This window comes from Poecilia reticulata, linkage group LG19 (genome assembly GCF_000633615.1).
Source record: "Poecilia reticulata strain Guanapo linkage group LG19, Guppy_female_1.0+MT, whole genome shotgun sequence".
Lineage (NCBI taxonomy): Eukaryota > Metazoa > Chordata > Actinopteri > Cyprinodontiformes > Poeciliidae > Poecilia > Poecilia reticulata.
This window is the reverse complement of record NC_024349.1, coordinates 24,989,191-25,016,182: the sequence shown is the minus strand read 5'-3', so window position 1 is coordinate 25,016,182 and position 26,992 is coordinate 24,989,191. Positions and strand designations below refer to the sequence as shown.

The 26,992-nt window shown below is 37.6% G+C and overlaps 1 protein-coding gene across 2 annotated transcripts in view; it reads right to left on the bottom strand.

Annotated features, from left to right (window-relative positions):
- Positions 1-26,992, bottom strand: part of slc39a11 (solute carrier family 39, member 11) — a 152,717-nt gene that overhangs the window by 124,308 nt on the left and 1,417 nt on the right. For both annotated transcript variants that reach the window (XM_008437980.1, XM_008437981.1), the window contains exons 2-3: positions 25,192-25,309; positions 22,319-22,357 (exon numbers count right to left, since the gene is read on the bottom strand). In XM_008437980.1, coding sequence (XP_008436202.1) covers positions 22,319-22,357; positions 25,192-25,299 — 147 coding nt within the window. In that variant the 5' untranslated portion in view covers positions 25,300-25,309. The remainder of the gene's footprint in view (positions 1-22,318; positions 22,358-25,191; positions 25,310-26,992) is intronic.

The following is a 26,992-nucleotide window of genomic DNA, read 5'->3' as shown; positions in this document are numbered from 1 at the left end:
ACTTGTTTCTGTGCCAATGCTCAGCTTCAGTACAGGCAATCAATCAATCAAATTTTATTTGTATAGCACATTTCAGCAGCAAGGCATTTCAAAGTGCTTTATATCATCAACACAAAAACACAAGAGTCATGTAACAGAATCAACAATCAAAACATTACATCAAGTCAAGTGCCATCGTTAAATTCGTAATTGATTACGTTTCAAATCCAACTCTAAACAGGTGGGTTTTTAGTCGAGATTTAAAGGATCTCAGTCTTTCAGCTGTTTTACAGTTTTCTGGAAGTTTGTTCCAGATTTGTGGTGCATAGAAGCTGAATGCTGCTTCTCCTCGTTTGGTTCTGGTTCTGGGGATGCAGAGCAAAACCAGAAGACTGGAGGGGTCTGGAAGGTTGCTATGACAACAGCAGATCTTTAATGTATTGTGGTGCAAAACCATTCAGTGATTAATAACTAACAACAGTATTTTAAAGTCCATTCTCTGAGCTACAGGGAGCCAGTGTAGGGACAAAACTGGTGTTATGTGCTCTATCTTTGGATAACATTTACTACTTTTACTATTGGCCACATTAGACAAATAGAAACCTGATGGAGATGTTGACTGAAGAGTATTTTAATGATTGAATTTGTACCCACAATAGAACTGGATAGGTGAGCGGTATGGAAACTATGCCAGCTATGATGAGCGTCCGTAATTAGCTAGCATGTACAAAGCTAATGTTAGCTTGTGCTATCTGACATTTTCATCCTTTGTTGTGTGAATTATATTAATGCTAGCATAGCTAGCTTCAGGATGCTACCTTGCCTTTCTCTTTTTATCTCTCTTATAGCCAAATACTTCAAAACAATGTTTTAGCTTTTGTCCTGTTAGCTACAAAAGGTAATTAAGGATCAACTCAGGTAGTCTTTGCCAGAGTTTTAGACTTCAAACAGCAGTCCATTGTTTTGATTCAGCCAGCTCCAGCTCAACTTTATGGCAGTTTTTTGACCTTCCTTCCTTTTTGTTAGGGCTCTTAAGGGCCCAAGTTACTGCTCTCATACATTTGCTCTGACTCTTGTGTTAATTACTATTCTGACCTCCTAATCCCTATATACACCTTCACTTTAAGAACTGAATTTTGAGACTGGAGACTTGGAACTGAACAGAATTACTCCTTAGCAAATCTACTTTTTAAAGATTAATGAAACCTTCATTATATCGATGGAAATGCGTAAATATTTTAAATGCCTATTTTAGCATTTGGTAGGAGGCTGCAAAACTCAATGGGGTTTAAGAACTGAAACTCTGAAATGTACAATAAAAAATCATTACCTTTCAGGAGGTGTTTTAGAGATAAAAACAACAACAATCAGAAACTACCTACTCCTAAATGTTAGTGAAATCTGATACCAAAAGAAAATAAGCGGAAGAACTCCCAGCTGTGTTCAGCAGCAACGGTTGGAGAGTTTCAACAGAACAACATGAAGACCACTCAAGGCAATAGACTCAAGGTATTTCTGTGTCCTTGGTTTCCTTTCTTTCCATTTTCTCTTCTCTGTGATAATGCTAATGGTCTCCCTCAGTGTTGATTTGTGACACCCGGGGTTTTTGATAAAACAGAAGTACGTGACTCCACAGGAAGGCGAATAGGCCGGACCCCATGAGAGAAAGACAAAATGAGGTTCGCTCAAATTGAAACACACACACACACACACACACACACACACACGAGCACACACACCCACGCACACCCACGCACGCACACTTTTCAACTGCTTCAATAAATCAGGCACACCTTGTTATCGCGGAGTCGCTACTGCAATAAGAGTTGCACATTTGAAGTGGAACCTTAGGAAGAAATAGAGTGGGCGGACTGAATTCATGTCCCGCTATCAGAACCAGTGTGGATCTATACCAATCAGTAAGCAAAGATTTCACACAACAGAAGGTTTTCATCTTGTTATTTTGTACTCAGCCCCAAAAAGCAGCAAGTGGCTACCCGCAGATTGTACTTTGTCTTGATTTCTGCATAGGATGAATTTGAAGTCTGTCCACAGCATTTTAAATCAACACCAACCAAAGATAGCAATTGACATTTTTAAATAAATAAAATACAACTGAAAGACATCCTCACTGGTTCATAAATATGCCAAACGTATTTCTGGAGCATTCTCTCAGTGTTTTGAAAATGTCAACGCAATCATCAGCATGATATTTTCTAATGCGTGCCTTGCTAGAACACATACAGAATTTTAAAAAAAAAGGACTAGGAGACAGAAAGCATAAAGCCACAAAATCAATGCAGCCGCCATTAACGCCGCTCTTGCAAGCACAACGGGGTTCTCTGGTCTTACAAGACTTGAGAGCAATCATCTGGGTGCAGCATAATCAATTTTGTAATCAGCGAACACCATATGAGCAATGGGAGTCAATTTCAGTAAAACAGCAGCAAGCTTTACAGAGAATTTTAAGTGCAAGTGTGGTCGATTGGTCGATGATTTCTGCAGGAAAACAAGAATTTAGTACAAGATGTATGAAGAAAGTTGACCAAATGCTTTTGAGGGCTAATCCTTACAAATTGAAATATAGATGTAACAAACATATTTAACAGCTTTAAATGTTTTAGCAAATGTCTGATTTATTCAAGTTATTTCCAGTATTGACAATTTTATTTGACCTGACATACTCCATATCACTTACTGAACTAGACTCCGACTCATGTCGACCATTTCTTGTCTCTACAGTCCTTAAGTAATTGGACATTTTGAAACTCCATGTTCAAAATGTCAGTGTAATAAACCTTTATTATTACTTTTATCTTGTGATGCTGTTCTTCAATAGGTAGAATATTCACAAATCATTCCAAACAAGTGTCCTGCTTAAGAAGTCCATCTCTCCTTGCTGTTTTTGTGTCTAAGGCTCTGTTTACACAGAGCTGCTATATAGTGAAACCGTAACCAGCCACTGGTTTACACGTCTCCAGTGATTGAAGTCTCTCACATCAGCAGTTTTTGATTCTTGGTCTCAGAGTGAAACTTTTTAGGGAGCACCGACCAGTGGAGGTGTGTTCAGGCAGATAAAAACAATGGCGGGTAGAATTGTCCCAACTTGTTCAGTTTAACTTGTTCAGTTTAACAACTTCTGATAAGGAATGTGTTACATGAGCACCTGCTTCATTGGAGGTAGATTACCATTTTCTAAAGGAGGTGGGAGGTAATGAGGTGGAAGCTAAGGGTCAAAAGCACATGTGGGTTTCAATGACATACCTAGATCACAGTGCCATATAGTGGCCTGGCACGACAACTACAGCTGACTCAAGACGTCTTTGCCATTACATCTAAATGTGGAACTTTTCCCCGAACAACATCCGATAATACTGGACACTTCCTGACATTGGTGTCGAGTAAAGATGGTCGAAATGCATCACATTGCTGCCATGTAATTGACTACTTAGTTTGTATGAAAAAAAAATCACTATCTCATAAGGTGGCAGGAGAGTGTACATCTCTGTGATTTGAAGTGTGTGGTAAAATATTTCTTTGACAAGATGAATTAGCAGATTACCTTTGAACTAAGCTAGTGTTATCTATTCCTCAGAAAGTAAAGAGTTAATGCAAACTGAATAACTCATTTACAACTCTATAGTACAAGCAGGAAGGAGCTTAGAGCTTAGAAACTTAGATTTTTCTTAGTTATGTCTGTAAGTCTGTAGAGCTATAGAGCTTTTTCATTCCAATAGTCGGGCTGTTTTGCCAGCAGAGGATGGTAGCTCGTCTAATCCCAGCCTTTATGTGAAAACAGTAATTTTTGGATCACGAGAACAGACACACATGAATCAAGTTGATTAGTGCTCAACACAAAGACCTACTTTACTAAATGAGCTTCAAAAAGCACTTGAGACAATGTGACTCTTGCATATTAACAGCAAAACAGATGATCTGAACACGTTTCTGTCTCTTCATCCAGAAAGTTTTGCTTTCTGCAACAGTGGGCAAATGTAAATTAATCTACAGTGAAGGTGAGAAAAGGCCAGCTTGGGCAGACCCACACTGTGATTGTGTTCTATTTTAATAACATGAAATGCTACTTCAAGGCTCTCTCATAATGGAAAAAAAAGTGTTTCTCTCACTATTTCATCGTCTATTCTATCCACCCTGAGTATTTTCATTTCTAAAAGACTCTCTGACTTTGTCCCACCTGATGTGTCACCTTCATGCTTTTTTAGTTTCTGTTTGCCATCATCTCTCAGACTATTTTAGTCCTTTTTAAAGTCAGCTATCATTACATTAAGTAACGGTATTGGTCTGGTATTTTGTGTATAGTGCCAGGTGGCCAAAAAATTATTTTGAATGAACAGTGATGCTCATTTAGTGGCGTTGTAGATAATTACACAGCATAGCATGCCACATGCTTTCTGTGATTCATCCAGTGCAAAGCATTCTGCAGTCTCTTAAGTGTACACCTAAATCCATGTAATCCAGGAAAGGAATGAAGCTGTAGCAAAAATAAGTAAATGAATCAAGCCATGCTGCTAAATTAATAAGATACACCAGAATGAAAAAAAGCATTTCAAATGTGATCTTGCATCATTTCATGGGACTTAAAAAAAAAAAATCTTTAAGCAAACTAGATCAAAAACAGATACAATTTATTTCTGGTCTCAAAGCTACAAGGGCCTGTAGAAAGAGGATTTGGTAATACTCTATATCACGGTCTGCCTCATGTTGCATCGGTGGCTGTGAGTGTTGGCTGTGAGTGTTGTAAATGTTTGGTGACCCCTAATCAAGACCAACTTAAACTTTGTGCTCACCAAGTTTAAGTAAATCGAGTCAGTAGTGTTAGTCCTGTAACACTATTGTGCTACTCCCTTGTGTCAATGCTCAATGACTTGCCTTCCTACACATTTGACAGTTGTTGAGGAATTTCCATCCATCCATTTTCTTACACTCTTATCCCACCAGGATTGGGAGGGGTGCCTATCCAGCTGTCAACGGGCGAGAGGCGGGGTACACCCTGGCCAGGTCGCCAGTCCATCGCAGAGACAGACGGGACAAACAACCATGCACCCACACACACACTCACACCTAAGGAGAATTTATACAGATCAATTAACCTAACAGTCATGTTTTTGGGTTGTGGGAGGAAGCTGGAGAGAACTCAAGCATTCACAGGGACAACAACTTTGCAACTATGCCACATGTTCTGCACCACCGCAATAAAAGTGGCTGAAACATTACTCAAATGGTGCAGCAACGAGCTAATCATGATGCACTCTGCAGACTCTGTCTGTGCTGAATAAGATTTGATCATCTTAGTATGCTAAATGTTTAAACTATGTATAGGGCATCCAAATCTAAATTTGACATCGAAATTGACTGTTGTCATGATCAATATGACCAAATCCATTCAAACTTATAAAAAGCCTTTGTGAAAACAAAAATATTTCATAGATGTGACAGGAACTGATGGTTCACAAAATGTGATTCATTTCTTCACATGAAGACCCACAACAGACTCTCTCTCCATTCACAAACAATATCCCTTTTGGGGGGGAAACCTTCACTAGGTTCACAAGACATTTTTTAATTAGAGTTTTGTGCAACCTCTGCATGACACGCTCTGCTTCTTCTCAATTTAACACTGAAGCAAAGAAACAAACAAACCCCACTTCCGACCGTGTACATGACTGAGCAGAAAGAAAAAAAAAATGAGTGGATGGCTGGATGGATGTAGCAACAGATGGATGGAAGGATTCAATAGTTTGAAAAAGCAGCTCTGAATAGTTAGTGTGCTTATGACTGCAGTTCATTTCAAACATGTTTTAATTAAATGCAATCAAACAAAATAGAAAAAAAGCCTACATTCCGTCATGCGGGAGAGCTATACAAATGTTTTAAACATTTAGATTTTTTCTAATCTGTGAGGAGGCAGCAACCCCCGGTTTGGTTTTGAGGCAAGATCAAACAGTTTGAGAGACAGGGTGTGAACTGATGAATAATGAGAAAACCTGACTTTGTATTCCAATATTTTATGCTGCAATGCAGATGACCATGAAAGCTTCAAAAATATTTTTGCACAAATGACTGGAGAAACAACCACAACTTTGGAAAGTCTGAAACCAGCGGTAAAGAGCAGTGGAATTTATGTGCCATTATACACACTTACTAGAAAAGTCTTCATATATATGCTCATATTTTGTCACACTACAACTACATGTCAGTAGGAACAGTCTGACACAAAATGGTAATTGTGAAACTCATGTCAAATCATACATCATCTTTACTTATTTATTGCAGTTATAAATCTGTAGTGCTGTGTCTAGGTATTTCTAGTTGAATTTTCTTTCAAATATTCTTAGAAATGCTTTATGAGAAAATTAGTGAGTAGGGTGGGTTTTCCGCAAGTATATATATAAGATAAAAGGACTCAGTGCTTTGCTACTAATAGTCAACACTATGATGGCTACATAAGGACAGAAAAAAGTTTTAATTAAAAAAAAAAATAGTGAGGGAAATGAGTCACTTATGCTAGCTTGACTTTGACAATCTTAACATGTAGATGGGCTGAATAATTCTGTAAATAGGTCAAATAAATGTAAGGTCACAAAACTTAAACAACAGGAATGAATGCATTTGCAAAATGCTTTGTCATGTAAAACTTTCACTGGTATGAGCTCTTTAAAACAGGCTAAAGCCTGATTTTAATATAGCTTCATATATCCTCTAAAGACTGTACTGTACTGTACAGCCCACCTGGCATTAAAACAGTATTGGTTCAAAAAGAACTGGAGTTCTGAAGAAGCACTTTCAGGAATGCATTAGTGAGGGAAAATGGTATAAAAAAGAAAAAATGATAAAAATGAATACAGATGAGCGACCAAATGTGATGGGGAGTAGCGAACACATCAAACAGCCCCAGCAGTCTCTGGAAGCCACATTATACTCCTCTTCACAGACACGGCTCTTGGTTGAAAATAAAATGGAAGCAAAGCTTGAAGTTCCTGTCCCTGTCTGTGAATACTAAGCTGATGTGTAACATCCATCCATTCATTCTCTTCCGCTTATCCGGAGTCATGTCGTGGGGGCAGCAGCTTCAGAAGGGAGGCCCAGACTTCCCTCTCCTCAGCCACTTCTTCCAGCTCCTCCGGGGGAACCCCAAGGCGTTCCCAGGCCAGCCGAGAGACATAGACCCTCCAGCGTGTCCTGGGTCTTCCCCGAGGTCTCCTCCCGGTGGGACGTGCCCGGAACACTTCACCAGGAAGGCGTCCAGGAGGCATCCTTACCAGATGCCCGAGCCACCTCAACTGGCTCCTCTTGAAGTGGAGGAGCAGCAGCTCTACTCCGAGTCCCTCCCGGATCACTGAGCTTCTCACCCTATCTCTAAGGGAGAGCCCAGCCACCCTGTGGAGGAAACCCCCCAACAAGGCCCCCCTAGGGACACGGTCAAACATCTTCTCCAAGTCCACAAAACACATGTAGACTGGTTGGGCGAACTCCCATGCACCCTCCAGGACCCTGCTGAGGGTGTAGAGCTGGTCCAGTGTTCCACGACCAGGACGAAAACCACACTGCTCTTCCTGAATCCGAGGTTTGACTATCCGACGGACCCTCCTCTCCAGGACCCCTGAATAGACCTTAACAGGGAGGCTTAAAAGTGTGATCCCCCTGTAGTTGGAGCACACTCTCAGGTCCCCCTTTTTAAACAGTGGGACCACCACCCCAGTCTGCCAATCCAGGGGATGTGTAACATCCAAACACTCCAATGAAGCAACACATCTACCATGGGTGTGTCCTTAAGAATAGAGTCTTGCTGTTTCAATACAAAAGCGAGTACAGATTATATTTCAGTGAGATACTGGCATGCAGTTCTTTGTATTTAATAATAAAATGGAACTTTTTCTTTTCTTTTCCTGTTTTCTTCCTCTGGCGACTGAAAACTAAGAATTAAACGTGATTATGCAGCATCGATTGTTTTTCAAACTAATTGCCAGTTCTTCAAATACTTGAAGTTTGAATATTTAAATTCTTTCTGTGCCTGAAAACGGGGCTGACTTCCATACATAAATACTTTGACACAATTTCTTTAAAAACTTCACATTCTGGATCAGTTCCTTATTTTCTTTTATACCGGCTAACATTTTATATCATAACTTGCATCTTTCTAGCAGAGCAGAGCCTGCTTAAAATGGTGCCGGAGGATGTTGCCTTCAAAATAAATGTTGCTTTTTTTACTCAGCCAAGTGGTATACTTTATTTGCTAGAGAGACATTTGTAAAAACATAAACTTGGTCTTTGGAATTACATCATCATTTAACTTTTTTTTTTGACAGATAACTTGGATAACTACTGAAGGCCCTTTCAGTGGGGAGAAAGAAAAATAGGGAAAAAAAATCACTCAACACAATCCTTTTTACTGTGGATTGTTTTGGTTGGATACAATATTCAAGATGGAAAAGTTAACCTTAACACTCAATATCCAAAGAATCATCCACAGAGATACATTTGATCAAATTTGGAACAAGTGGATAAAGACAAATTTCGCTAGACAATAAATTGTCCCAGAAATTATTGCAATAAATGATAATATTGTCATTTTCATTCCTTTTCAAAATAATGATGATGATTATGGCTTAATGAGAGTTTGACCTCTTAAAGACTAATAAACTTTAATTTGGTACAAAACACACCAAAACCGGACAAAACTGGAAATGGAACACATTTTAAATATCTAAACTGAAAACATCAGAAAGGATTAAAATAAAAACCACAAAACAACTAAAACCATAAATAAAAATGGATTATGATGTCTCTAAACAAAATTGCCCTCCAAAAATATTAATCATCAGAATTAACATGGGTCATAAATTTCCCAGGCCAACATTATTGCCAAATTTGTTCCGTTTATAAGCCAGAAAGTAAATTTTTAACAGAACGCTACATCCTTTGGGCTCTTAAGAGGCATTAGAAGTTTCATTAAGATGTATCTCATTGCTTCAACTGTCAATGTTTCTGCACAGTTTCCATTAAATAACACTTTTTTTTCAAAGTGTCAGAGTTATTTAAAAATAAGAAAATCTAGGATGGAAACGCATAAAACACTACTTACAAGCTCAAAAGCCCTTTCAAAGTGTTTCAGCGGATGAAACAGAATGTGAAAGTCATCTATACGGGAGGGCATTTGACCACACGGGGCCAGAAAATGACATACATTATAAGCCCTCAGAGTGCCATGTTCAGCTTTCCTTCTTCCCACTGCTTCTTCTATGGCTTAATTTATTGTATTTTTACTGCCAGCTTCGATTGGCCGAGCAGAACTGTGAAAGAAATTGCTTTGCTACAAGCCGAGGAAACACTTTCTCACTTGCTGCTTTAATTTCAGGTTATTCTTGGCAGCTACTGGCAGCCCAACTTCAAAGTGAACAGAGTTGATTGAAAACTTTATAGTTTTGTGTCGAATCAAGTAACATCATCATTGAGGGGTTAGCACAAGTATTCAGAGAGCTATAACTTTTTACAGCAAACCACACAACAACCAAAATCGTTCCAAGTATTGCTTGTGGGCTTTTGCCAAAGTCAAAAGAGAAAACCTATAACCACTAAAATCTGATGACACTCCATTATTTTTTAAATAGAAGTTACGTTTCTTCAGAGGTTTTTGTGTCATTTCTTCACCGATTCTTGGTGCAGTGCCCCCAGAGGCGAGGAGGTAGAAAGGTTTTTTGAAGGGTTTAGTTTGTTTGACACAGTAAAATGTGAAAGGGAACGGCACCAGCTGAAAATGTAGCAAATATTGCAGTCAGTCTGCACCAATCCTCTTTACTCACTTTCATACAGATATCAGAGGCATAGGATTGGCCAATACTGATCCAATACAGAAACACAGTGCTGACCTGACTTAACGCCCCCCCCAACGCAGACAAAAATTTACTGAATTACAAATTTATTCAATAACTCTGCATCAGTACAGCACACTTAAAAACACCAGTAGCTTCACAAGCTTGGTCAAACATGTGAAAACCACAGAACTTTAATTAGTTCAGTCAGTGTAATTAGGAGTATGACAGCCAATGTAAAATAAAGAAACTGAAACTGACAAAAACAGGTCGACTACCTGGGTCAAACATGTAAAAATCAAACTGCAACAAACCTTTCAGAAAGCAGGTTTGTTCAGAAACAAACCTTTCACTGGTTCAGAAAGTATGATTAGGAATTCTAAAAATAATGCAAAATATATAATTAAAGCATGATGTTGCTCAGAGCAGAAGACAGAATTGGACTAAATAGATCTGTCCTTATGAATGGGTACATTATCACCATAAGCAATCTGGATTATTTTATTTATTTATTTATTTTTATTTCAATACGGAGACCGATTCAGATATTAATATTGGTTCGGTGCAACTGAACCGAGACAGCTTTATTAGCTTTAAATAAAAACTCCATTAGTAACAGCTTCCAACATTATCCCCGTATTATATTCTTTACACTGGCTTCCTGTACGTTTTTATATCTCTTAATGGCTTTGCTTTTTATTAATCTGAGCTTTGTGTGCGTAGCAGGTCCTTAAGGTCGTCCAGCCAGCTTTTATTTGATGTTCCAAGGACTAAATGCTTAGGGTGAACGGGTCTTTTTGTTGGTGGCTTTCACACTCTTTTAAAAGCAAACTGAAGACAGAAAAAGTTCAGAAAGTGCTAAAAAACATGCTTTTTAGCACATACCAATTAGATTACAGTAGCAGTGTTCAAGTAGTTTAAGTATCTGTGGCTATGTTTTTTTTTGTTGTCGTTTACCCAGTAGTAGTTCTTCTTGGTAATGGGCCTGGCAGGGGTCAACAGCTGCAGGGGAAACCACCAGGTTTCTCACTAGCGTTGTAAGAGACCATCTGTTGCAAATTTAAAAGGTTTATAAATGAAATATTCCAACAGCCCAGCAGCTACGTGGGCCGCAAAGCCAACAAGCACCCCGATGACTGATATAATTCCCAGAAACACGGCGAGTAAAAAAAAAAAAAGCAAGCAGCCAAAGTGCTGTCTGTTTGCAATGAAACAGAAAATGTAAGCAGGAGGGATGGAGGTCAAATTGTGGCACAAACAGCACAAATGCGTTGAAAAAGAGAGATGTACTTGTGTGATTATGCGACTGGAAAATCAAACCTCCGAAAAACAAAAACAACACCTTGAGGAAGGATTTGTGTATCAGGGTCTGGAGTGGTGCTGCAAAGTGCTCTGAGAGCTCAATCTCACATTCAGCACTTCAAAACTCTTGTCTGTGATCAAACACTTGGTGTTAAGTTGAAACACTTCTTTCTGAAGCATGCCAAATGGATGCGTTTCGAGCAAAGACATCTTTCCATAACCTTAACTAGAAGACATTATTGGCATGATTTATTTTAATTTAGCATTAAAATACACAGTAATATAAAAATCTTTACAGGATAACAATGTCCTTATGTAGCATTGCTAAAATAAAACTTTATTCAACCGCAGTCTAACTGAAATATTAAACAGATAGGAAAACCAGCTTACATTATAGATGCATCAATCAGATCTGTGTTATAAACTTCTGACTTTGGTATATTCAGAGTTTTTTCCAATAGCTTGCCGTATTAGATCAAACAAAAACCATACGAGTTCATTTTTAAACGGTTCTTAGAATTTCATACTTCCCTGAAAATATTTCTAAAAGGCTCTCAACAGTTTTCAAGCATTTTTAGACAAAAGGCAGACTCAAAGGGAAAAAAAATAGATGAACTTGGCAGTAATATTCAATCTTCCTGTTATCTGTTGAAAGGTTGGCTTTGTCTTGAAGCATAGACACTTCTGGATATGTCATATCCAGAAAGCTTCCTTTCCTTTGCAAGTCCTCCATTTTCATTTTCATGCAGGAGATTGTTGTTGTTACCAGGACAAATTTAGGGATGATGAGTTGACAGACTAGGAAAAGATCTGTCTTTTGAGTTTCTGAGCCGATCATGCCAATTGGCAGATTATTATCATTAATAATAACTACTTATCAATGGCACTCAACGTTTTACACCCCAGTTGTAGTTTGAGCTTAGTTATGGACTCTCAAAATATTTGATGGTCTTTTAGTATCCCCAAAGTCATCCTCCAAGTTCAGTAACCCAGCTGTACCACATCATACCACACTATTAGAATTATGATACATAATCATTTAAGACAGCATTCAATCGTCTAAAAAGTGATCATCCCAACTAATTCACCCCAACGTAAGACACAGCAATACTGAGACATAGCAGGTTTTCATTATTAAATTTTAATGTTCTTTCCTGCAAATTGTTCAGAAAGGTTACAAAAGCACAAAGGTTTTTCTTTAAAAAAAAAAAAAAAACCAAAAAACAAGATGGTAGGACATTGATGATTTGATCTATATACCAAAGTATTCTAGAGTAAACGCGAGGCCATTTGTTCAATAACCATAGTTCGTACGAAACCGGAATCATCGTACGAAATCATCAACAGAACATTGATTCCAAGCTCAAAAGCAATACCATCTATAAACTTCTATGAACTAACATAGAACTATGCAATAATTCCCCAAAAATACAGGAGAGGTAGATAAAGTCATTCAATAATGGGAAATTTTAAATGATTGCCACTACAGATCCATCAACATAGTATTAAACATCACAGAGGGTGAACTTTCTATTCCCCATATACTCAGTAATCATCCACAGTAAAGACTAAAAAGGATTTGATCCATCAATTCCTTCAAAAGCTATTTGCAATCAGAGTTCTCTTTATCGAGCATCAGATTGAAAGTACAGGTTTTACAGATGTAATTTCCTCTAAATGAAGGTACAAAACTACTGGKTGTTGGCCAAGTTCTTCAGACAGATTGACAGATGTGCCTCAAATGCAATTCTTCAAGGAAACTGCCTTAAGAATTGTTAGCCAAGTCACCCAGAAGAAAAGCATTATGAGTTTATGACATTACCATCTGCAAATGAAAAAAAAGCAAGTTGTCATTTCACTCCTTCAGATTGAAACTTTTTCACTTCAAAAATATTCCTCAGAACATTTTGTACAGAACAATTCAAACAGTCTACAAGAATGTTTCATACTTTTATTGACGACACATAAGTTAAAGCAATTACCTATAATCTACTCGGACTACTGTTAGGATATCAGACTTGAAATTCAAGCATTTAAAGCAGGGGTCCCCAAACTTTTTCCTGTGAGGGCCACATAACATTTCCCTTCTCTGCTGGGGGGCCGGAGTCAGTTTGTAACAGAAAAAGTGTGATTATTGCAGGAGTGCCTAAATGTAAAAATGTATTGTTTTCAAGAAAGCACAATCAAATAACCCTCTCTGGGTTCTTCACAGAACAAATGTCAGGAAATAAATAACACTATTAATGAAATAAATAATAACCAAATAACCCTCTTCTTCACAGAAAAAATCCAGGAAGGATTATAGTCCGTATTTTCCAAACTATGAGCCGAATTGGACTATAAGCCACAACCCCAAAGTTTTTTTTTTAAACCATTAAACATACACATATAAGCCGCAGATATCTCTGCAGCTCCAGGTTTTCCACAACGATGCAGCAGCAGTAGAGGGGGGTGGACACCCAAAATTTGAGTCATAACAGGTCAATTGAATATCACATTTATTACGGTTGAAAAAGAAAAAGTTGCCAAGTTTAGATTTAACTGAACTGATTACAGTAGTTTCCGAACGGTAACTGTAACAGTAAAAGTGCTGATCCTTCGTGTCTGCTACTAGCATGTGCTAAATGAAAATGGGTGCTGCTTTATTTTTTTTTCTTCTTCTTTAGATTTCAACGGTAGCTTGCATCCATTATTGTTGCACTACTGCCATCTACTGGATCCTAATATCTATACCTCCAATTCTCATAATGATCCCAGTATTATTTAAAAAAAACAAAAAATCTTTTTCCCCTCAATGTTATTTAACTGATCAACAACATTCTCAAATTTCAATTCCCTATTAAAACCTAATTCCGTTTTGATGGGCGCTTTCTTCGTTTATTTCCAATTTTGACTTCCAATTATTCACTTCCTGCTAAAGAGCCCCCTGGTGGTTGAAGAAAAATCCACATATAAACGGTTTATAGTCCGGAAAATATGGTATATGAAAAAAAATCTGAATGCTCTCTGGTATTATTCAGGGGGCCGGACCAAATGTGGAGGCGGGCCGGATCCGGCCCGCGGGCCGTAGTTTGGGGACCACTGATTTAAAGCAGGCTAACAATAGTTAATTTTGGATATCCACACAACATGATTCTCTTCAAATTATTGCGAACACTTCTTAAGATAGTTATATTTTATGTATGACCCCAAGATATTTTCATCAAAGTGAAGTTCGTTCAGTGAAGCACTTTGCAGTTAGCGAATGCCTTAGCGCTTTTATCATTTATCTGTTTGATAGTCTTATCTTCAAGTAAGATGGAAATAATTTCTTGAAGTGATTTCTGATTGTATGTTAAGGTTAGCTAAGAAAAATAGCTTATTTGGCTAGGCAACAGCACTTAGTGGTAAAAGACGTGGAAAGTAACACTTTTTAATGGTTCGGATAATGGTGTTTTGGATTCCTGCTAGATAAAAATGGCTGAAACAGTACAGATGGTTTGCAAGTAAGAAATAATATTCATAATTATTTATCACTGTGGTGAAAAAAAAATGTAAGAATTTTGATTTATCATAAAGAAAAATTCAATCATGTATGTCTAAAGACCTCCGAAACTCTATTGTCCGAAATTAAATGGTCCTGTGGGAGTATAAATAAATATCAGCACATTCGAAAATATAATTAAATAAAGTGCAATTTAGTGCAGTTTTAGATATTTTAATGTCATTTGTGTTCTGAAGAAGCCTCTAATAATGATTATATCTTAAGAGCAAAATTCATGATTCATGACCAGGCGATAAACTCTTCAAGATGGAAACCATGATGCACCCACCTTCTCCGTTGGACCCTTGTTTCTGAAAAGAACAGTTGTTTATATGTTTTTCCCCTTATTCGGTGTCTCAAGAAAAGAAATACAGAACTGGCTGCTGCAAATCTGCAGTTGCCAACTCTTGGTTGGCATTGCAGATGCCAACCGATTCATCTATGAATTACTTAATGTAATTCATAGATTTTATAATATCACGGTACTTGACATGTGCGAATATGTTTAACACCACTGTTTTGTCAGATTGATGTCAGTGTTTGATCTACACTGTGCTCACTGCGATTTGACATGCAGCAACACAGCAGGGGTACGTTCAAATAAAACACACGGCAGATTTCACTGTCACTTCCAGTCACGGCCAGCTGCCTACGGCTTCAGCTTCTGTGATTCTGATGTGGCGTGTATGCATGGAATAAATATATCTGGAGTTAGTCTTCAAATTTAATAGGTTGTAGATTCCAAAATTAAGGCAGACTTTTACCTTCACTCTCTGATAAACCGTTTTTAAAACTACTAAATACAGGATTTTTCCATATTTTCAAGTACTTCTCATAATGTTTTGAAAATCAGAGTACAGACCTGGTACTGTTATTTAAACTGAAATTAATTTAATTAGTATGGATATATATTATGCAATAAATGATGAAAAAACAATACTGAATTTACCTTCTGATTCAGCACAGTCATAATTGGCTATTTAATGCATGACTATTGCCCTGTCTTTTTTTTCACATGTATTTCTCAGTGTTTGATGTGCTTTGGGTTCTGTTTGAAATTTTACTTGATTCCTGTAAAGTATCAGTGTTTAGAAAAGTGCTGTACAAATAAAAATAATTTCCAAACAGATCATTTATTTTGTACTTTTAGACTTCTCTATTCAGAACTAGTTTATTGCACACAAACACAGGTTTTCAAATAAAGTTTAAAACTATTTTTAATCATTTGGGAGTGGAGGGGAATCAAAGACAAGTTTTAATGTTTTTAAAAACATGAAATAAATAAAACTGCAACTGTAAGGTAGCGTTGCAGTATAGCTGCTAGGAAGTGCAGTTTGATTACATAGCAGTTCAGCTGAATGATGTCCTTTGCTGTCTACTGCCTGTCTGGGTGTCTCAGATCTCCACCTTGAGAGAAAAAAATTAAGATCTAAAAAGTTGCCTGTGATTGCGGAAAAAGACGAAACCATCAATAAAACACAAATTTAGAGCAAGGTACGCAGCAGAAAGCCATTAATTTAGAGCCATCTATATGCCAAATTTCATAACTCCCCTTTTGGAGTGGTAGTAGCGGGCCACTCTCAAAAACTTGCCTCCCCAGAAAGAAAACTCTGGTGAGTAGATCCATGCTTCAGGGTTTCAGACTGCAGCTTCTCATCATTTGCCAGCATGCCAAACAATATTTTGGCAGTACTATATGTTCTTGATATGAAAAAAAGAAAACGAAACTGTAATTAACATCACTTGGAGACGTCGGCTTCATCACCTCTGACTAACAATAGACGTCGTCAGGAGCTTAACGTCCATATAAAGGGAGTAAAAAAAAATCTGGAGAGTCGAGTAAAGAAGGATGCACAGCACATATTAATGATAGGTCATTAGGCTTCTTCCTCAACAATCACAGCTGAGGGACGCTGCTCACTGACACTGCATGACGCCATATTATGTAGTGACAAAGGCTGTTTTTTTTCCTTAGTTCTGTGAGCATGAGTGTCCATCTGTATCCAAATCTGTTTGTGACTGTGTGAGTGCGTGTGTGTGCGCATGTCATGGATTCAGGGAATGCAAGTTGGAGGAGGATCTGAATCATGCAGATAACACTTGCAGATCACCATGCAGACTGACATGAGCCACACATAGGATCCCTGATATTCACGTGGGTTAGGGACCACAACTGCCAGGAAATATCTCCCTCTAAAAATGCTTGAAACTGCTTCTTTTAATTGTTCAAACACCAAATCCAGCTCAAAACGTATCAATATACACAACATATTGCTACATAAGTATTGCCGAGATTACAGCTATTGCAGTACCTAATATTCATAGTGTCCTCATCTCTGCTCTAGGACTCAGAACACTATCACGATTAATCAATTAATGAATTAATTGTCAACTAAATTGGTAATCAATTAATCCTCAACTGGCATCTAGAGACTCAAAAAAAGGCAATTTATTAAAAGAACCCGACACTCAGAGCAGTAAGTAAGCCAAAAACAAAAGGTTGTTTCATTGTGTTTTAGGCACAAAAAATGTTATGTTAAAAAGAAATTGAATTATTTCTTCTTTTAATGTATTTTATTTCTTTATTTTAATGTATTTCTATTATTGAATAAAATGATTCAAGTGGTTAAATAAGATAACCGCAAAATGAGCCAATATTTTAACCCAATTAATCACTTAATCAATGATTAATCAACTACTAGAATAATCGTTAGTTGTAAAAGAATAAATTCAAGTTGCATTTGACAAGGGAAAAAAAAAAAAAAACAGGGAATAGTCAAAAGTCTAAATGTAAATCTAATTGAAAATGAGTGAAAAACATTCAAGCTTTTTTCAAAAATAATGGGGATGGGGGAGAAATGCAGTTTCTAGGTCTGCAATGCTGGTAGAGACATTCAAAAAGACTTTAATCTGCAGGGAAAAATAACTCAAAGTATTGATTCAGTAAGGCTGATTGCTAAATCACACCACACTTTTCAGATCTTCAGTTTTACAGTTTTGTTTTAAACCATGCATTAATTTTCTCCTGCTCAACAGTCATGCACTATTCTGTATTTTTCTAACTTATAACACCCAAAAAATAGATCAAAATTTGTGGATGTCATGTGACACAATGTGAAAATAATCTGGGGTGTGAATACTTTCGTAAGGCTATGTAAGTATGGCAGCCTGAACATGGACATATTCATGTGGTAGATTTCAGAAATGAACAGAGAGCACTGAGTTTATGTTTTATGTAAATCTTTCACTCTTCGCCAAGACGTTTTCATTCGTAAACACATTCCTGACCTCCTGAGTGTTTGTCCTCTTTCCTGTTTTTAGTACTTTGCCTTATCCATTTGCTTCAGGCAAGACGTGTTCATAATAATTACCAACTGAATGTAAAAACATCTGCTATAACAAACATTTAAGAAAAAAAACAACTTTTGTTTTGGTACAAGGTCAAATGAGGGGATGCGGTGACCTAAGAACAAGACCTATGGTGAAGTAAATCTTTAAATGAATTTATGGATCATTTTGTGTGTTTAGAGCTAAGGCCAGACGCCTCTAGTTCAGCGTCTACCACCCGATTAATGAAGCTGTTGCAGAATTAGAGAGCTCCTTCAGCAACAAATTCCACATTCTAGGTGCACAAAGGAGTGTTAGCGTAAATTCTTCCCACATGTGCTACCACTATTAATCATCTCATATTAAAACCATAATTTTTGTTAGCAATCAATTTATTGCCTGTAATGAGGCTCAACATGGTTATGGAATGAAATATCAGACTTGTATTCCACTTTTCCGGACACTTAAAGACTATTTATATAAAATCCTCACGCACACTTTCACACGATGATGATGGCAAGCTACTGGAATGTGTATTGTGCTATCGGTCACCAGCAGGCAAGTTGGGTGAAATGTCTTCCTCAAGGACACAACGACAGACACGGATGAACCAAACCAGCGACCCATCAGTTGCAGGACTACCTACAATGCTACCATCGCATATAAGGGCAAAATATCCCCAAGGTATTGCCTCAAGGTTACAAGGGTTTTCCACTTGGAGTGGTTAAGTCAGACCAGCAACTTCCTCATAACCTACTTCTGTGGAGTTCTAAGTGCACAGAATGGGGCTGAAAATACAATGTCAGAAGACTGTTGATCACTGATTGGCAAGGAGGTGTAGTCACTGGTTGCATCGCAAGACTCCCTTAGAATAATCCAACTCGCCGTTGGTAAAAAAAATCTCTCCGAGGAGTGGATTTGGAGTTTTTAAGCACAAGAGCACAAAGCACAGAGCACACAATGTTGTGTTTGTGTACCGAACAGATTACATTGACAACAACCTCACCGAGTAGAGCCGTTACTCAACTGTCATGGGAGACCATCCAAATTATGCAGAGTCAGGTTGTGGTTCACTGCTAGGTGCTAGTAGAACAGGGCAATTAGGAGCTCAGACTTTTGTGATCATAATGACAGAACACACCCAGAATAATAATATCACATGCAGTGACCATAAGAGGGAAGGAAGAATGTTTTTGACGAAATACCTCAGAAAATGCAAACACACAACTCAGCTTTAGCTTCCAGCAGGAAAATTGGTAAACTCTCTTTATCTAGGTCTTCTCTTCCTCCTCTGTTTTGAGGAGGGTCAGTGAATTGTTCCCACAGTCGAGGCAGTAGTGAAAATTGCACCTTGGAGTATGAACAGCTTCCTGTTGGCAGTTCAAATATCTCAATTACAGGATCGCTGAGAGGCATGTTGAGACCTCAAGAAGCAACTGTAAACCTACTGAGGCAAACTTTGCCCCTAAACTGACAAGCCCATTAAAGGGAACGTTCATCTGAGAAGAAGCTAATAGGACAACTGTTCCTGGTGCAGTCTATAAACAAGGTTTCTGCAAGTTTCACCAAATCAAATTTCAGACTTTTTAAGACCATTACGAATGAAATTTAAGACCTATATCTCCAAAGAAATGTATGAGCTGTCTAGCTAGCAAGGGCGTTAGCAACGAGTCACAGACAATGAAGACGCCTGCGTGTAACTAAAAAATTTTGCCTGACAGAATAAGTGCAACAAGATGCCCCAAAGGGCCAATAAGCAGCTGTTGTTTTCGCAATATCACTAAATACGAAGGAATAACGAGCATCTGGTAGAACAAGGATTTAAATGTTCATCGGGCATCCTACCAAGTACTAAGTCACTAGAGAAGTGGTCAGGGGTGTTCAGTTCTGCAGGAGAAGCCTTAAAAAATCTGAGTGCACTTGATTAATTGATGAGTCAGATAATAGAGCGTAATTGATTAAGAGCACCTGGCTGATGCTTGTGCTTTTCATTCCAGAACAAACCCCAAGCTGCACATACATGAGGGTTAATGGGAATATTAGACCTGGAACTAAAGAGAACCATTCTCAGTCCCAACACTGCTCATTAAGGTTCTGAAAACACCCCAAGAAAAACACATACCACCAGAAAAACATTTTAACAGTGTCAATTGAAAAAAAAAAAAAAAAAAAAAAAAAAAAAAAGGTATTGGTCAGAATCAGAGATCTTTTTAAAGATCACCGAATGGGCAGAAAAACTGCAATCAGTGTACCTCAAGTTAAAACAGGTCGACCCAATTCCACGATTTAAGTTCAGCAAATAAGAAAAGTTGGAAAAAGGCTTATAGTTGTTCCATATTTGTACTTCTGCTGTCCATTATGCAGGTCTGTAAAGTCAACCACTTAACATTCTCTAGTACTGCATCTTTAAATACATTTCGATCTGTTTGACCTCCATTTACTCCCCATCTGTAATCATATGCAATCTCCAGTTTGCAAAGAATGTTCTTGGAGAAATAAAGGGCAAACTGGTCTTGTCCCTCCTCTTTCCATCTGCCCTGAGTGACAGTGCTGATTGACTGGATTTGTTCACTAAAAACAAGCCAAACGCAGCAGTCAGCCAGCTTCTTGGTGTGGTAAGCAGACCAGAACTGATAGGCGACCACTTTTAGTAATCACCTAGTAACTCTCTTGTCTACTGTATTTTACTTGCTAATGTGCTGCAGAAGTGCATGCTTCTATTTCCCCAAGAGTTGTCCTATGCACATTTATAAACTTTCACCTTGTGAAGAATCCAAAAGTTGTTTCAACCAATTAGAAAGAATACCAGCAAAGATGTTTGAAAATTCAACAGAATGTATTATTTACTTCTAAATCATCCTTCAACTAGAAACCATTACAGCACATGTCAAAGACCATTTACAAACTAAAGACAGTGAAAAAGAAAATCTTCAAATGAATAAAAGATATAAAAATAAATTTTATGGCGAGTAGCTCATTAAGTTTGAAACAAGATCTGAATGGTTGACATTTCTCTGTGCTTGTTATTTATTTAGCATATAAAGGAATATAAAACAATTCACTGTAGATTTACAGTTAAATAATGGAAATAAAACCTGAGATGGAATCCTTCCCTGGCAACATCAACCTAAAGAAAAGGTGCTCTCTAATAATGTAGTTTTCGTCTCGTCTCATCACCTATCATAGCCTTCAATTACAACTTGACTTATTTTACAGAGGAAAAGACTTTCAGTTTTACTAGAACAAGAAAAAAATAAGAGTCACCAATTAAATCTGTTAAAAGGTTTATTACATTGACATTTACTTTGAGGGGTTGTTAAACTTGAAGCGTTCAAGTCGAAGGTTCACGAGGGTAAATCAACTAAAGCTACCTTTTGATAATCAAATTGGTCTAGTATGTATTTTTGCCTGTTAAGAATTCACCATACACAGACATTTTGGGGAACGAGTGCTCAAGAGGAAAAAAGGGCACCTTGTGCGGCACATGTAACCATTGGCAACCAGTATGAGAACCTGCCTTTTTCCCTCAGCACAAAAAAAGTGTCATTCTGAAATCTTTCTTTAAAAGAGGCACAGCTTGAACATTATGCATATGTACCTTCTAAAAATCAATAGCTATATGCCGTTAAAAAAAAAAATTTTCAGAAGGGTACTTTTTTGTCCAAAGGTAAAAGGGCAGGTGCTCCAGCACCTCCTAGTGTCTATCTAGGCACATTACAGACCACAGAACATAAAATAATGAAACCTAACAATGTTTTGGAAATACGTAATTTGTTGCCAACATGATTTATTGATGTAAAAACAAGCTAATCTGCATTCAGTGTCTAATGCTTTTCATTTGTCTGTTTCAGCTAGCGTTAATTGAGTTTAAAAATGTTGATATATTGACTGGTTTATCATAGGTGGTAAAATCTCTAGGAAGTCTTTCATAGATTCATAGGCCTGAACAAGCTTTCACATTATTTTTTGTATGACTTCAATGTGATTTAGACATCCGTGTATAACATCAGGATTCAGTGCCAGCTTAGCTTTCTAACCGACAAAATAATTAAATTTCCCAATGAACCGTTTTTTTCCCTGCAAGAAATCGAAAAAATGTAATTGAAAGAAAAAGACTGATGGGGATTTGATGATCTTTCCCATTTGCAGCATAAAACCTTCCTTTTGATAAGGCGATGTCCTGCTTCGGGGGAATACTTACCTCACATTTAATGAAATTAGAAGTGGCATCAGAACGTGTCAGAGTTTATATGAAGTCTTGGGGAAACTCGGCATGCTGTGGTGAAACACACCAGGATCTGTAGTGTGTGTATGTGTCGGTGTGTGAACTGTAGAGTTCAGAGGACAATAAACTCACCCCGGCTGCAAAACCCAAACTTCCATCCAAGATCCGCTTCTGAACAGAGCAGATAAGAAAAAGAGAATGAGTCCAAGTCAGATAAATCGATGTGTTGAAACCTTGACAACATAAAAGCAACCGTTCAGTTAACCTCTTAGTGGAGACAACCTGTCAAAAATTGCTCCGATGTCTACAGAGTCAAATGTTAGACTGTGAAAAGGCAACAACTTTAAAAGCAAAACCACTCAGTCAACAGATGGATTCCTCACACGATGCAGCAACACAATGTCAACAAATCAAAAGAGAAGCTAGCGATAGTAGCTTAAAAAGTATGTAATTTGAGATCCGAAGAGCCTAAAAGCAGAAAACATTGACCAAGTATATACATGTCTTTTCCTTTCATAGGTAAAAGCAGAAACGAGTGAAGGTCATGGAGCTTTTCGAAGAAACACTTTCCAGCTATTTGTTTTGGACAATGGTTCCTTTTTCAAAGACTTTTGACTTTTGAGGGTCCAGACGACTCTGGACTTTCACCGATTTTAAAATGTCATAACATCTTTTTAAAAGTAGTATTTCAAGTTGTAGACAGATATATTTTGCATAGTTTTGTTCAGGCTTGTTGAGTAGAAGAAAATACTTCAAGTTTGGGTTTATAACATTATTAGAAAATATTTATTTTAGCGTGTGTTAAGCAGCAGAGTACAGGCTACCTAACAGAGTCGGACTAATTAACCATATAAAATTGGCTCATCAGGGTTTTTTTAATAAAACTGCAACCTTCAGGTGTGCTGGTTTTCATTTGCGTGGTTTAATCTCTTGGCCATAATGGCATTGTTTATTGCTTCTTTTTTTAAATAATGCTTGAGAGCAGGTATTTGTTACCGGCCCTCTCCACTTCAAAATATATTTCAATTGAGAATTCAAAGATGTTTTTTTTTTTAATCTTTGATATTACTTTTTTCCAACAACTACACACAAATATTTTAATACATATTTTCATGTAAGGGGCAGCAAAATAGTATCAGTGTTGTTGTGCAGCAAGAAGTTCTTGGGGTCAAATCCTGGCTTGTGGTCTTTCTAAATTGAGTTTCCAAGTTTTAACCATGTCAAACATCAATGCAGAGGTTTCAGATTCTCCTAGATTGCACCAGAACTTCACCAGCAAAGCAACTTACAAAAATGATATGATGATCCGTTTTAAAATTACAAAAAAATCAAATATCTTAAGAAATGGGAAGAATAATTAGTTTGAGTGTATGTGTACGCATAAGCAAGACACACACTTCTACCCAATGTGTCATCTTACTGGGCTTGATCAGTGAGCGCTCACACCAACAGTCGTTTCAAGCGTTAGCTCATTTTTTTCCTAAATGACTGGATCAATCAAACTGATCCATAATAGATTATTAGACACTTAATTGAAGAAGACAGGAAACGAAATCAGTGGGTTATCTTAATTGAAAATATGGAACAGTTTTATAAGAGTTTCTAATTAATTTTACATAGTACAGAAAGCAATATGGTAAGGTTGTTGCTTTTTCAGTGGCTCATTAACTGTTAAATACAAAATAAAAACACTAGATCTTTAACTCGAGCAAAACTTTAGAAAACATTTTTTAAAAAACATGAAAAAACCAAAACAAAAAAACACGAGACACCAACCAGATGGAAAAAAATTACCTTGAGAGAGACTAATGGTACCGGCATTACCATGCCCTGTAAAACCACAATTACCCTTTAAACTTTTTGAAGTAGCTTAAACTCATTCACAATGGACATAGGGCATCTGTGAACATTACTGTTGAAGTCTTGCCAGAGGTCGTCAGATTGGATTTAAGTCTGAACTTTGAATAGGCCATTCTAACTTATGAATATGCTATGGGGGAGATGAGTAAAAGGAGCTGAACACATGGCTGTCACACTTATTTTTTTGTGTTTCATGATACCTTGAGTTTGGTTGTCACATAAAATCCCAATGAAATAAAGTTCAAGGGATAATACTTTTCCAAGCACCGCATATCCTTTTTATCTTCCTGCACAACTGAGACATGCTTTGGTTATGCACAAGTAATTTGAAGAATCAAAAAGTGTTTCATATTTCACATGAAAACCAAATTATTAACCATTAACTGATGGCAGAAACGGTAAAAACGGGAAGGACCCTTGACTGATCAGATCAAAGGATTTAGATCGAAGACTTGCTGGGGCGACTTAATCACATTTTCATTGTCATGTGTTTGTTGGTAACAGAGGGATTCTGTTTGACCATTCTGTCATAGAGGAGTGGGTTATTACCTGCCAGCCTGACTGAGGTCTTTTATTATCCAGTCAATTTACAGAAGGACATGAGAAAGGAGCATGCAGTCAAGTTCAGGTAAGTGTCTACATGATGTATTTCAGGCTTTTTAATCAAAAGACCCCTCAAAAAACCTGCTTTAGCCTTGTTATCTAGTGTGGAATGCACAGTAAAGTTATTAAAGCAATCTAATTTAGGAAAACTAGAAAAAGAACAGCTGAAAGGGCAAGAAACATCCATTTGTTTGTATGAATACATTTATAAGTAAAGTTGGGCTGGAACATGTAAGCCATGCAGATTCAGGAGAAATGTTTGAAGAGTTGTTGAGGTCTCTGATCACATAGAAACAATTCAGCTATTATTTGGATTGCATAGCTGAGGTCTAACATGCTAATCAGGGAGCTTTGGAGCTGCTAGCTGAAGGATTTTGTAGGTAGGGAGTCAGGGACTGTATTTGCTTTGCATTCCGTCTTTACATTAAGCCATAAGCTAGCTTGTTCCAACCTCCAGCTTTGCATATATGCATGACTGATAGCCTAAACATTTTCAAACTCTATCAACCGAAAATAGAACGTGCGAAGCTGTCGGTGTGTACCTGTTGGCTGGAAAAGATGAAGACGAGAGCGGCTCCCGCAGCGGTCAGACCCCAGGTGAACAGAGTGCCCAGCAGGGCCTGGACCACAGGGCTGTAGCCTTCCAGCATGGTGCCACACCTGTCAAAGCAGGATGCAAAGTCAGTCTCTAACCAAACCACCATTATTCTGTAGTTGCTTTAACAACCGAGAAGATTACAGTGTCGATAAGTGCTCCTCTAAGGCTAAAAGACATATATTATTTTAACGTACTGAAACCTTTGCCATTTTGTCACGATAAGGCTTCAAATGTCAAGGTATTTTATTGATGAATCAACACAAAGTGGTGCACAATTGTGGAAGAAAAATTATACGTGTTGCTCAAATTCTTTATGCAGTGGTAGTCACCCAACCGAATGCTTTCTAGAACTTTCTTTTGCTACAGTTACAGTTGTAAGTCCTTATAAATTTACAGACTGGCATTTTTGCCTGTTCTTTGAAAAACGACTCAACAGGGTAGTTGTTTAGCTCAACAGTAAAGCAGGTGCAACACATATAAAAGCTAAAGGGTGGACCTCAGGTATTCATAAGGGTTAGGGACCACCATTACCTACGAAATGCGAATACCTAAAAACACTTAAAACTGGCTACTTTAATTGTTCAAACACCAAATATGTCTTGATATGAATTGATATGCACAGTGGAAACCATCTTAGCACAACATCTACAGTCTTTCCAATCTAGCCAATCAACGCCAGGGCAAATGAATAGCACGCCTGGATTGGCTGTTTTGCAAATGCCAGCCAGTAGCTTGTCAAGTAGTGTAGCATTGAGGCATCCCAGCTTCCCAAGCTGTTTTTATATTATTATTATTATATACGTTCTGCCAAAGAATCCACTAACAAGTCTGATTTTCAAAAACCGGAGCAAAAAACAAGTAAAAAAAAAAAATCTGTAAATATTGAACTGCGAATAGGCAGATGGTCTATCCATCTAATCTCTGCTCAAGCAGAGATTAGTTGGGGCCAATCTGTGAACAGTGACTCTTAAATCTAACTGGATTTAGTTTTGAACTGTGACTGGGCCATTCTAATAAATGAACATGCTTTAATCTAAATGATTCCATTACAGATTTGTTTGAATGTTTAGAGTCATGGTACGGCTTGAGGCAAGTAAGCTAAGTTTTGGTTTCATCTATTCTGACACCTCCTTCTACCGTAGAGGTGCAGAAAAAAAAAAAAGCTAAGCCAACCTAATACTGGTAATTTAATTTTATGCACAAAAACACTTTTGTTTAAATATAAACTGATGGAATTTGACAAAGTGTGGAACCATATCATTTTAAATAAATGTTGTATTCGTTTATGTCGTCTCTTCCATAATTTCAACAGAATATCCAGACAATTTTGGTTTTTGAATCAAAAATTGTTCCTGAATCGTGACTGCAAACATAAAATTAGACTGGCAACTCCAACATCGGCATGCGTGTCCTGAAACTAACCGTTAACTGACCCAGGAGTCGTCCTCTAAGACCGTTTCACCAAATGAAGATGTAAACAAGCATGAAAATCCTGTTTGCTGTGGATTACAATATCCTGTCCTTTATTTGCTTCTCTGTGAGCACACCCACAGTGGACTGACTCCCGGCTTTGTAGAAATCCACTGACATGTCACATTGCAGGTCGAATCATGGCCAAATCATTTGCACGTTTATGGCAAATTCTGTTGTGACAGTCCAGACTGTTTCATTTTTTTATCTTAATAGGATACTTTTTTTTTTTTTATTTATTGTTGTTGTTTTAAATGTGGTTTGTGGTTGTGGGT